Here is a 13,681-nt window from a genome sequence, read left to right on the forward strand (position 1 = left end):
GGTTATAAGAAAGTCCATTAAGTATGATAACATGTGCTTTTCTGCCATTTTTCACATATCCACTTAAATGAGTAAATGCAGGCTTGTGGTAAGGAAATTTTAGAGAGATTGTTTTCTGTTCCAGTGAAGTTATGACTGAGACTGGCCTGTTTCACCAGTTCCCTTGTGAGGCTGATTTCATTTCTAGTTCATCCACTGGAGTTCGCTCTCTCAGGCTCCTGGCTGTATGCAAGGTTCTCTAATCAGACCTGATCCACTGCTTTACCCGTAAGCTCTTTCCTCTCCTTCTCTCCTGGTAGTTTCTAAAACTAGCTCTAGACTTCTGTTGGTGGGCAAACGCCCTTAGTTAGACGCCAGCGCCACAGGTCGGCTTCCCCACTAGGATAGTTCCCTCACTTTGCTGCCAGCGTATTCATGGGTCATTTTTTTTTTTAATAAGAGTGATTTTGAATAATTTACCCAACATTCTAGATGTGCTGTATTAGAAGGGTTTATGGCATAATATCTAGTTTGCCATATTGTTCAAAATGGAATTTTGTAATCTTTATCAAATGCCTGTATGATTGGTATCATTATTCTGTATCATGAATTATCAGCATTTGAACAAGTATATTTAAATATAAGCACGTTTGATGTTTGGAAATTTTTATTTAAGATTACAGCATAAAGCCACTCTGTAAACATCTCACTTAGAAGGAATCAGAGATCTGGGAAGCTTTCTTAATAGACCTTTCCATTCTATTCTGTAAGCATTTTGTAAGTTTCTCCCCTCCTCGGCAGCTTTTGGGTTTTTTATATTGCCAATTAAAGCTGATCAAAGAGATCAGCTTGTAAAAGCTGAATTTGCTTCGGAGAAGCACGATGTTGCCAAATCCCAAGATTCTGTACTATTTTCAACTGTACTCAGCAGACCTCCTTGTGCCTCCCATCCAGGGAGGGAACCACACCATTATGTTGTTCAGTAGATGAGAATTTTCATAGGGCAACTAGGAGCTTTATAAAATGTCTGTTGACTTGGCTGAGTTCTGCCTTTCACATCTTTTCTTCCATATTAAACCTCCTCTTATGTATATATAATCAGTCCCCATTGGTACCCAGGGGTTTCCGGAATGTGTCAGCTTCCTGCATCCTTGAATGAGGACTACATCCACTTTCTGTAAAGTTTACCAGCCAAAGGAAATGTGACCTGTTTTATGCATCTCCATATGTGGAATATTTTGGAGGGAGGTGGTGGTGGTGTAGGGGGAGTAGGAAGGGAAGGGGAGAAAGAGGAGAGAGAGAGAGGAATGACAAGTGCCCTGGTGGGACCCAGTTGTTCACAGGGCTGAACTGACACTAATCCTGACTGTCACTATCTGTTCTTCCAAGAAGACTGGACCAGATGGCTGTGGCAAGAATTCCAGTGCCTACTGAAGGCATGTGGGGAGAAGCCAGCATCGGGTGTGAGGCTTCTAGTCGCTCACACATGCGCGTTTTAAACCCAGGATCATCTTTAGGAAGCCTTCAGGATTGGAAAGGGACGATATAGCTTGGGCCGGCTGGAGTGGTATTTAGTTGGAAATACTGCAGTGTGATGTTCACATGGGGCAGTGCAACTGCTCTCGTGCTGCGTCTCAAAATGCTTTTCTTTTGTGGTCACAGCAGCAGCTAAAGTATATCCTTTTTAAGTTTCTATTTCCTTTTACAACTTGACCTGACTTTAAAATGAAAGGAAAGAAATACACATATACATAGAGCCTGTGTTCCCCTGAGATCGTTCATTACCGTGACGAGCAGCCGTTTGTTTTAGTCTTATCTCTGCAGATGTTGAACTCTGTGACCTTATGAGGAGTCTCATAAGTTCTTTGGGTGCAGCTGTGAAACCTGGAGGTCATAAATCTTGCCCACTGTCTTCCTGGATCCACATGGATTTCCTAGAGGCATCTTAAATTCAACCTGCCCAAATCCATACTCACTGTCTACTCCTTAAATATATTTTTCTTCACTTTTCTTGTTTATGTTAGTACCTTCCATCCTGTGAACCAAGCAAAAAGCCCAAGTCATATTTTACTCCTCCCTGACTCTTAGCACTGCCATTTGTCTTCAGGTGCTGTCAGGTCTGCCTCGGCCACAGCTCAGCCATGCCCCCTTGATTCTGTCATCTCCGTCATCAGGTACCTGATCTCTGACATTAGCTTCTCACCTTTTAGTCCATCCTCCTCACTGTCTCTAGTTATCTTTTTGAAATACAGTTTGGATCACTCACTTCACTGCTTAAAAATATGAATTTTTAAAAACCATAAATACAAAATTTATATATAAAGATATGCACATAATAACTTCAAATCTCCTTTGAATGGAAGCCTATCTCCAGTCCCTATAGAGGTAGAGTGTGGTTCCTATAAACAATAATGGTTAAAAATATACCACTTAAATCCAAATGGCTGGATTTGGAAATGGCACTACTGTATCAGACATGTGAGTTTTGTGTGTTTAATGATGTAAAAAGCAGGAATCACATCTCTCAGTTGTAATGGACAAAGGGAAGATAAATCCTACCTGTCAGAATAGCTATGAGAACTAATTGAAAGAATTTAAATAAAGCATCCAGGGCAGTCACTGCATGAGGGCAGAATGGAGGGTCTCAGAATAGTGTGAACTCAGAGACAATATGGAAAGAAGGCTGCAAAAATCAGGTTCAAAGGTAATGGTGGTAATAGTGATCATAACAATGGATTGCTATTCTTTTATATGGACCATTTATTTTCATAACTGCTCACTGTTTCCTACTAATAAAATCATTGTATTCTTTGTTCATGTGTTGATATCTTGCTTACCTTTCAAACCCATGGATCAGTTCATAACCCCTTGGCTAGTTATTCCTGTGGTCATACCAAGGTCCATGACAACACCAATCACTGCAACCTTGCCATGATCTCAGTTTCAAACATCATACTTTGAGCTCAATATCTAGACTCTTATTTTTCTATCTTCCATTAAAGACTGATTACAACAAATCTTGATTCCACGGGGACTTACAATTCATTGATCCTGTGATGTTTCCATGGCCCCTCATCCTTCAGGTTTGCCTTCACCTTTAAATAGCTAAATTCCTATGGCCAGTTATTATAAACACTGACATATACCACTGTTTTCTTGTTATTCTTTCATTTAATATTAGTTTTTTGGCAAAAACCAACTCAAGTAGATGTAATTTTCTACCTATCTTTACTTGTGCTCTTGTTGCTGAATATAACTGAAAGAAAATACACAACTGTGCTGGTCAGTCTTTAAATTCATGATTACTCATCTGAAGTTGCCTCTCTTCTCAAATCTCCATCACCTTCCCTCTTTCCCTCACTCCTAGTTGACCTTGTTTCTAATTTCCTGAAAAATAGTGGTGATTAGAATGGAAGTTGTACAAGTTTCCATATCTGATGTGTCTTTAAGCATATAGTCTGTCCTTCCTCAAGTTTCTGTCAAAGAAATGTCCAGGCTATCTTAGCTGAGCCAGTTGCTTATGTACTAGGTCCCATAGTTTTTTGCAAACAAAAGAACAAAGCTTCAGCCAGTCATTCTCTGTCCCCATCATCAGTGTTTCCCATCCCAAGGTATCATGTCCATCAGCATACAAGCATGTATTTGTGTTTTCCATCTCAACAAATTTTTCCTCAATCCCGTTTCTCCCTCCTCTGCCACTTCACTGTTCCCTTTTATAGCAACATGTCTTGAGTTGTCTGATTGCACTCTGGTACCTTACCTCATATCACAGTCAGGATTCTGCCCCTGGTATTTCACTGAGTACTTTTATCAAGATTCACCAGATGGCCTCCATGTTGCTAAACCCAGCAGTCAATTCCAGGTCCTCTCATTACTTGGATAGTTAGCAAATTTTGTCACATTTGATCACCCCACTTTGATGAAACTCATTCTTCCTTTGGGTTTTGTTATACACACCCTGTTGGTTCTACTGCAGACCTTCTGGCCACTCAATTTTAGGCTCTTTTACTTTTTACTCCTAATCTCACTGATCTGTAACTGTCGAATTACCCTAGGGCATAGGTTTTAGAGATCTCATTTTGCCCAGTTTGTGACTTAATATTTTGTCAGTATGCTGATGTCTTCCAAATTTGTGTATCTGGTCATGACATTTTACCTCCAGTCATATTCCTGAATCATATATCCAGGTTCCTACTTGATTTCCCAATTTTGACTTATCATGAGCATCTAAAACTTATAAACAAAACCAAATACCTATTTTCTTCCAACCTCAGTCCCTTTCAAATACTTTATTATCCCAGAGGTTCCCCCTTCCCAGTGAAATCTATACATTTCTCATTACTCAGGCCAAAATCCTTGGAGTAATCATTAAGTCTTCCCTTTCTCCCACACCCTAAACCAAGTCCATCATCAGGCCTTGGCAATACTGTCAAAATATATCCGGAATCCTTGAAATGATATACCTGATATTTGCTACAAAATAATACTGAAAGCCTGGCCTTTGTGATTTATTTTGAGCTGAGTGATGGGAGTAAAGTGGTCCATCATATCATTCTGTATAATTTTGTATTGCTCAAAATTGTCCATAATAGAAAAATAAAATTGAATAAATAAATGAAAATAAAACATATACTGAATCCTACCACTTCTTACCTCTTTTTAGTACCAGCAAGTCTCACCTGAACTATTGCAATAACCTCTCAAATCTATTTTCACCATAGCAGCTGGAGTTAACCTTTTAAAACACATGTTAGAGTGTGTCATTTCTCTGCTTCGAAACTCTCCAGTGACTTCCTGTCTCATTCATAAAATAATCATTCCGGATCTGGGCCCTTGCCACCTTCCCAGCTTCATACTGACTATGTTTACTCTTTTCTTGCTTGTTCATTCCTCCCCAGTCTCACTGGCTTCCGTGTGTTTCCTGTATATACCAAGAATTCTTCTCTTGTAGTTGTTCATCAGTCTGCCCAGAATGCTCCTCCCCTTGGAGATCCACGTGGATTCTTCTCTAGCTTTCGCGAAGTCTTTGCCAAAATGGCACCTTCTCTTGGAGACCCCTAGCATTCCCTGTGCCCCTTTTCATTCTTATTTTTCCCCACAGCTTTGTTACCTTTTTCTTATTGTTTCTTGAATCTCCTTTCTCACCATCAGAATGTAAACTTCCTGTGGGCAGGGATGTTTTTAACACCATAATTCACTGAGCTATTCTCAGCTCCTGGAGCAAAACCTAACCCAGGTTAAACACTCACAACATAGTTGTTGAATTGAAACCCTAACTGAAATGTCAGTCACCTTGTGAAACTCTCCATGGTCCTCCAGGTCAGAAGTCATCAATTTCTCCTTTATTCTCCCTTTTCACTTTGATTACATCACCATCGCAGCATTGCAGCATTTACCATCTTTTACCTGTGAATGTATGTTTCCCTCCCCGGTGGCTGAGACTAGATCTTATTTATAATTTCATACCCAAGTGTCTAGTATCCCGACTTCTGTAGATATTTACTGATTGAAGGTGATATGACAGAGGTGGCAGAGACAGATGTGGTCTTCTTAATATATTTTTCCTTAAGCAATAAAACAAACTATGTTACTGAGGAAGATGAAAAAGCTGACTGCAATTCAATAAAAAAAAACTTTTTTAATTGAGAAAGAAAGTTGATTCTGAAATTCCATTCCAACATCCCTGTTCATTTTGGGTTTCCTGGCTCCGATCTAGAGCAAATCTACACCATATGTCTCTGAACAGTTAACTGTGATGCTTGTTTGCTCACATAAGTTTATTTAGTTCCTTAACACAATAGCTTTTTAAAAGGTAGTGGATTTAACATTTGTCTCAGATTTGCAGTGACTTTGCCATGCAAATTACTCTAGCTCAGATTATCATTAATCTGTCTGGTTAATGGTGTCAGTAATGCAGGTGCCATAGTTAACATATTTTATTCAGCTTCTCAGGTGCTTTCATTTCATAAGTCAGGGGGCAGCATCAATTCTAGAACCTGAAAGCCAGAATTCACAGAGACACAACTGTTTCACAGATCACCTGCTGTCTCTTCCTAGTACCTAAAAATCGTTAAAATTGAAAGTGATCTTCAGAATCATAGTCCAGCTTCCTGTTAGTTAACCATCTAGAGGCTGATGCTCAGGGCAGGGGTAAATTGCAACCCCAAAGAAGCATTGATAATGAGGGTAAGCATTTTATCCAGGACTTACTCTGCCAGATACCAGCCAAAGCATCTTGCATAAATTATCTTATTTCATCCTTACAACAAAACAGTATCCAGATGAGGCTTAAAGACGTTTGCGCCTCCGGTAGACAGCTAGTAAGTGCCAGAACCAGGACTGAGTGCAGACCTCCCTCCAAAGCAGCTCTGGACCAGCTTGTTCCCAGCTGTGTGTGGATTAATATGGACGAGAACCAAGTTTTCTCGGTATTTTTCAGAATTATGACCTGATTTTCTTCTATAGGCCTCTTTCTGATAATTTTCTGACTTCATGGAGAAATAGATTTGCATTATTTGTTTACCATATAAAACACACCATCAAACTTTTTTATATATGTAGGGAACATTACACCTTCCATTCAATAGTCTGAAATTATGCGTGGAGTGTAACTCAGTATAGCCACGGGGTTAAGGCCATGTGACTGTGGAACTGAACTGTCTGGGTTTCAGTCCTGGCTCGGAATTTTACTAGCTATGTGGCCTTGAGCCAATTACTGGTGATTTAGTTGCCTCGTGTTTACTAATAACAGTACCTGATGTGTAAAGTTGTGATGAGTATTAAACGGAATTAAGGAAAAGTACTTAAAACACCTGCTCCTTGCCTGGTACACTGAAAGAACTCATTATTTTGTTACTTAGTGCCATGTGCTAACGATTGTGTGGGTTGGTAGTGAAAATCAGTGAAATATAGATATTTCCCGATTAATATTTTAGAGAGGACTTTATCACTTTCACAAACATTAGCCCATTTGATCCTCAGATAAAGCACGTATGATAATCTCCATTTTACAAATGAGCTTGCCTGGTTCAATTCGGAAAGTCTGAAAAGCATTGCTTAAGAAGCTACCCGGCTAGTACACGCTAGAAGCAGGATTTAAATGCAGGTTTCTAGCCCACTGATATCTTTGCTGAACCACACAAAGTGAAAGATATTTCCTAAAAGAGGTACATATAAAGTCCTGCGGGAGTTCAGATGAGAGAATTAAAACACTTTCATGAGCATCATTCAATTTAATCCTCACAATAACCCTGTGAGGTAGGCAGATAAGGGGCTGGTATCTTCATTTTGCAAACGAAACAGGGAAGGCTCCAAGATAGCCCCTGACTTGCTCAAGGTCACACGCCTGTTTTGTGGCAGAACAAAGGAGGGATGGGCGTCTTCCAACTTGCAGCACTGTATGCTTTATGCTGCCTGAGAAAAACCTCTACTTGCTGCTCGGGATTAGAGACCAGCTTTTCATGGTGGACGTGGAGGATTCACTTTAGAATCCGTCGTGCATTACATTTTCAACACGCTGTTTACATATACTTTCCCTGCTCCTCAGAATTGAGGACCGTGCAGCTGATGAAGCTTGTTAGGAAGGGAGTGCGCTGTGATGGAAAGAGAACAAGACTCAGGATCCAAAGCACCGCATTCCGACCCCAGCTTAAAGCTTGGCGGAGTCAGCCTTCCTCTCGGTCTGCCTCTCTGCAAAATGTGAACACTTGTCCTTTCTGCCTGGAAATGTGCTTAGATCACTGAGTGAGAGAATTGTGAGTTAATCTTTCCCACAGCCTTGATGCATTTTGAAAAATAAAACATGTCCTCTGCAGATGCCATGTGTAATTGAACACCCATTATTCACTTGTGAGTTGACTATGTGTCCAGAACCGTGTTGGAAATACTAGAAAAGGGAACATTCTCTTTGGAAACAGTTTAGTAGTGTTTCGTGGGTGGATCAGACTCAGGCTGTATCAGTGGAGATGGGGAGTGGATAGAGATTCTGGAAATATGTAGGAAGGAAAATGGACGGGACAAGGTGATGGACTGGACATGAATGGTGAGACAAAGGGGGTTTTCAAGGAGAGTTCCTACGTTTCAGGTTGTTTAAATGGATGGGCAGTGAGAAAATTTGGGGAGTTTAGGATGCTGGAAAATATCCAGGTTTGAGAATGAAGATCAGATATTCAGTTTCAGGTGTGTTGTGTTTGACATACTTTACAACATTCAAGAGGAAATGTCATCTGCAGCTTTGAAAATAGGAACCTGGATCTCAGAGGAGAGCTTTGGGTTGAAGATATAGATCAGAAATTTGTCAGCTTGTGGATGATGACAGCAGATCAAGCAGGAAAAGATGGGTCATCCCCAAAACAGCATGAGAAGAGAGCCTGGAGCTGAGTCCTGTTTATTATGGGGTTGTTGACTGAAAGTAAACAAAATAAATAATTTGAAACCAGAACTTTTCTTTTTCCATGAAAAGAGAACTTTCAATTTGTTGTTGCCATAGCTGTTTGTTACGTAATTGGGCTTTTGGGTGTGTTCTAGATGCTGACATAGAGATGAGGAGAAGGCAAAAGTTTTCAAGCCTGTTCCTCAGGTTATGTTGTTATTATTATTTTTTTAACAACTCAAATGAAAAGAGAATTTTTAACCACAATTCAGTGGCAATTCCTGACCAAGAAGATGATCTCTGACCACTGTCATGCTTTGTCTGGGGGCTGTGTCACCCCTGAACCTCCTTTCCCTTCAAGATAGCACTGGGTCCAAAGCCTGTGGTTCTGGGGAGGAAAGGGTGTGACATTTGGGTGGGTCTTGCTGCTGTCACTTTCAGCCCTATTTTAGGCAGCAGCATATTTCAGCTTTGAAGGCTTCTCATCATCACACCCTTCTTGTTCTCGCTGAAGAAATAAAAGTGAAAGTGGAATGGATCAAAGATGTTAAAAAATCTTTCCATTCAAAGTACCATCCTTACAAAGGAACATCAATATAACTCTCCCTTCCTGAAGCAGCTAATTAGGTGCTTGCTACATCAAGACAGGGTCTCTGGCTCACCTCGCAGCTGTGACTGTTAACACCCTGCTACGCTTAGGCAAGAGGATATGTGATTACTTCATATGTATGCTAGAGACATGTTACCAACAAGCCACTAAGAGATAGTATCATCTTAATCGTGAACTCGGTTTGCTTCTGAAATGTAAACACAGAAGTGTCGAGTTCAGCTAATACACACGCACACACATGCATGTGCACACACAGATGATTTTCTGTTCCCAATAAAGAATACTAGATTTTTAAAAAAGTCTTCTTTGAGTAGATCTCACCCATTTCAAATATTGTGAAGTGGCAGTTGAAAGCCACCCAAGTAAGTTGGGATGGAACATGGAACAGAACCCAGCTCTCTAAGCATCTCTGAGCTCACACTACGTGGAGATATTATACCATTCTTCTGTTAAAATTTTCACAATTATTTATGCATTCATCTAAAAAAGTTAGGAGCACCAGCAGCATAGGGATTCTTTATATGCAGTGAGAATATGTGGTGAGGGTCGATAAAACACCAATGAGGTATGACTTCTCTTCTAAAACGATTCACAGTTGAGTCAAAGAGACCAACATGTCTGTCCGCACAGTGTGGTATGGGCTGCTGTGGACGTGTAAACCACGAGCAACAGGAGCATAGAGGAGACAGTGTTTTTATGCTGCTGGCATCAGAGGGCATGATGGGAGTAAAGCTCCAACCAGGAGATTTCATTCGAGTTGGATCTGAAGAATGAATGAGCTTTTCCAAACCAAGGAGGAACTAAGTCAGGAGAAGGTAACTCCAAGGTAATCAAAATAAAACAAAACAAAATTAAAGAAAGGCAGAATGACAAAGGCAGAGAGGTAGGGATAGCTATGATGTTGTGGGACAGAGTGACTCGTTGCAGCTGAGTACGTAAAGGTCTCTGAATCCTGTTCCAAGGAGTAGAGATTGTATTAGCCACAGAATGGCAGCCAGAACAATGTTTTGGGCATGGAGTTGGCAGATTATATATATTAGAAGAGTATCTGTGTCAACCGAAGATAGAACTGGAAGACCAATGACAAAGGACTAGGAAAAGCTATTATAATGCAATAAATTGTTAAGTAGAAATCAGAGCAAGCGTCAGTTCCAGGCACAGGAGAGCAGAGCCTAACCAGAGTTAGGTCTCAGTGCGTGTTGTTCAAGGATCCGTTCCATGCCGTCGTGCCTGACTCCTGGACTCAGAATGTATCAGCATCTGAGAAGACTTCTGGACAGAAAGCCGGATCTCAGCAAAGCAGCTGCTCTACTATTACTGGGTCAACGTTTGTGCTTTTAGAACATAGCAGTATTTTCCAAGAAACCTCATCTAGGTAACCCAAACCACTGAGAACCAGAATTTACAAGAAGGAAACGCTTTTTATTAACACACTCTTCTTGGCCTCCGTGTAAAGGTCAAAGAAGGCACGTTACTGACAAAGAAGGCACACTCAGCCAGCAGAAGGAGACAGACTTCGTATATTTATACTCTCTGTGGGTTTTCAGTGAATGAATTTGCAGTGAATGGATTCTGGAAAGCACAAGTGATTGACTCCCTTTCCTTCAGTCAACTTTGTCTTGAACTTGCCTGAACCCCATCCTACCATCTCCAAGTCAGGGGAAAAAGTAGAGTAATGAAGCTTTGTGTGACAGTATATCTGCCACCACCGACCATGACTCTGAGCTCTGCGGATTTGTCTTCAAAGTCACAGAAGAGAACTTCATTGGAGGTGCGGCCTTGGCCCCTACTGCTTTCTCAGGAGTAGTTGGTGCAGTGACAGGCGAACACCCCAACACAGTTACTGACAGTAACTAAATGGGCAAACTCCTAATGTCTACTGTTCCCCGTTCTTCAGAGCAAGAACTAGAGTGAGCCGAGAGAAAATCCTCATTACTGACTGCCTAAATGTAGAGATGATGGAGAGTTTATTCTAGGTGGCTGGCATCGCTCTATTGTGGAACCAGAGAAATTATAATAAGCTGTCCTTTGGATCACCCCTCTTGTTCTTTAATAGCTGAAAACAAAACATCGCAAATCATTTCCCAACAAGTAAGTGAATTCCGAATTTGGAAGGAGAGCTTGTTACCATTTCTCTGATACTATTTCTCTAAATCTCACTTTTGCATCTGTAAAACAATAAGGAAACCACCCTGTCTGTTTAAAAGGGCTACATAAGGCAATGCATATAAAAATTCTTCCACTGACAGAAAATAAATAACATGCAAAACTCCCTTCATCCACAAGGCATACAATCTGATTATGAGGGTGTTCTTTTAAAAAGCAATGTATTGGCCTACATAATCTTAGCTTGGTAGAATACATCAGTGTGATACGTGGTACATGGGAGCCATATCTGATGTTTTCTTACCCTTAGCTGCTGTGGGTTACCATTGAATCCCACCCAGACCCCTCCCCCGCTGTAAGTCACACTTCAGCCTTGCAGCAATGGACACAGCACTCTTAAAGGAGTGCCTAAATCTTGGGCTAGATCCCGATTCATGCAGGATGTTTTGGATTTATTTGTTTCCTTATTGTGATAAAATATGCATAACATAATATTTATAGTTTTATCCATTCTTTTTCTTCTTTTTTAACTGAAGTATAGTTGATTTACCATGTTCTGTTAATTTCAGGTTTTACTCATTTCTGTGTAGCGTTCTGTGGAATTAAGCACATTCACCTTGCAGCATGACTGTCACCACCCTCTGCTTCCAGAATTCTTCCATCTTCCCCAACAGAAACTCTGTGTTCATTAAATACCAACACCCCACTCCTCCCACCGCTTTGCCCCTGGTAACCACCCAGGAAGCATTTTTTAATTATTAGCAGTAAGAGATAAAATAACGCTAAGTGCTTTAACAAATAAGCCCTAAAGCGTATAATGGCTCAAATCTGTTTGACTCTCTAAAGGAGAAAACAGGTGTTGCTGATTGACAGGCAGTTCTTTTCCCAGCTCTTCAAAAGTTTTGCAAAATGTTGACTTCTCCATGACTAGTGTATGGCTTCCAAGTTTCACATTGCTTGCCTGCCTGAAGCTTACAGGGGGAGAAAGAGAACATGGTAGAAACCACCTGTGTGGCTTTTCTAGATCAGATCTGGAATCAGCACACATCATGTACACTCAGACTCACTGATTAGACCCAATCTCATGGCCTCCTCTGGACTTCAGGGGGCCTGGGATGTACAGGTTAGCCCAGAAAGAAGAAGAAATGGATGTGGGGACAAACCAGCCGGTCCCTGTCATACAAGTCACATTAAGAGTGAATCACTATTCATGCCTTTAGAACATTGTTTTCATTTTTCTCTTTGGAAGCTTAATTTGCCCTGGCAGAGAAATAGGTTTCATTTTAAGTATCTCCCAAAACAAAATCAAGCTGAATGATAAAATGAATATATAATTCTGCTGAGATGCCAGAGCTGTCATCTAGGAATAGAAACCGTAAGAAACAATTGAGTGGCTTAGAAGGAACTCCTTCACATTTAGTCGATTTTATGAGGCCAGTGAGACTATAAATGTCTAGAATCATGTGTGTCCTTAAAGCATACTTTAGGGGTTTCTGTTTCTTATACGTCAGCATCCACATCCATAGGGTTTGTCCTCTCTTAATATGCATAGTAAATCCCACCACGATCAACAGATTAAATCTTTTGTTGGGAGCCACTGAGCAAATTTTGAATTGGAAAATGAATTGGACACATGCAGGTGTGGCTTGAAGAAAAGGCAAGTAGACACGTGTTGTGCTTTATCCTCATGCAGAAATGAACCTACTTCCTTTCACTAATTGCATTTAACATAACCACGGACCTCAAGCTCTGTACACATCAGCAATTAGCCTCTGCCTTTTCCTTTGGGCCAAGCAAAGAAAATGCATGAATGCATTTGTTGGCAATACTGACAAAGACTGACTTGTGGAACAATTCAAACCTTGATTTCTGTCGTTAGCCGAATGTTTACGAAATGCACCTTCCAGTCGCCGTTCCAGATGTTTCTTCTCATTTTACTAGCTCTTTGTCATGAGTTTAGAAACTAAATTATAAAGTGTCAAAGGAAGACTTCCGTATGCAAGTTTTATGGGGATAGCATAAACCTGAACTCCCCAGGAACCCTGCAAGATTTATTTATAGGCCCTTCCAGTGAATTTACGCCCCATAGGAAGCCTTTGAGGTCTTGCTTTACGTGCAGAGTCAACAGGAAATTAGTAAGCAACCTTTTGGTCCACCTTACTGCTCTTGCTCATTAAATAAAGGTTTTGGCTAAAAGTATTCATCTTGGAATAATCTTTCCCTGCAACTTTTATTTCCCAGGGAACGAGCATTGAATACATCCCAGCCTGGGTCCCTTCAGTTTACTGTGGGAAACCTGAAGCCAGAAGCCATGTACACCTTCCGAGTTGTGGCCTACAATGAGTGGGGGCCAGGGGAGAGCTCTCAGCCCATCAAAGTGGCCACGCAGCCTGAGTGTGAGTATGAACGGGAAGGGCAAATTTAGAAAGTATTTATTTGTGTCGGCGATATCCTCAGATCCTTTCAGAGAAATTTCTTGAAGTGACAAAATGGAAGGAAGATTTCTAGAGCAGCATGTTTAACCTGAGGGTTTTTAAAGGAAAGATAACTTTATAACAAAATGGCCTTCCCACTCTGGCCACGTCTTCCTAATAACGAATTAACAACTGTCAAGT

General features: G+C 40.8%; 1 protein-coding gene across 5 annotated transcripts in view; it reads left to right on the forward strand.

Moving 5' to 3' along the window:
* Window positions 1-13,681, forward strand: part of DCC (DCC netrin 1 receptor) — a 984,533-nt gene that overhangs the window by 680,498 nt on the left and 290,354 nt on the right. For all 5 annotated transcript variants that reach the window (XM_064480349.1, XM_031441886.2, XM_064480347.1 and 2 more), the window contains one exon: window positions 13,308-13,462. In XM_064480349.1, the coding sequence (XP_064336419.1) occupies window positions 13,308-13,462 (155 nt within the window). The remainder of the gene's footprint in view (window positions 1-13,307; window positions 13,463-13,681) is intronic.

Source organism: Camelus dromedarius, chromosome 28, assembly GCF_036321535.1.
Source record: "Camelus dromedarius isolate mCamDro1 chromosome 28, mCamDro1.pat, whole genome shotgun sequence".
NCBI classification, from domain to species: Eukaryota; Metazoa; Chordata; class Mammalia; order Artiodactyla; family Camelidae; genus Camelus; species Camelus dromedarius.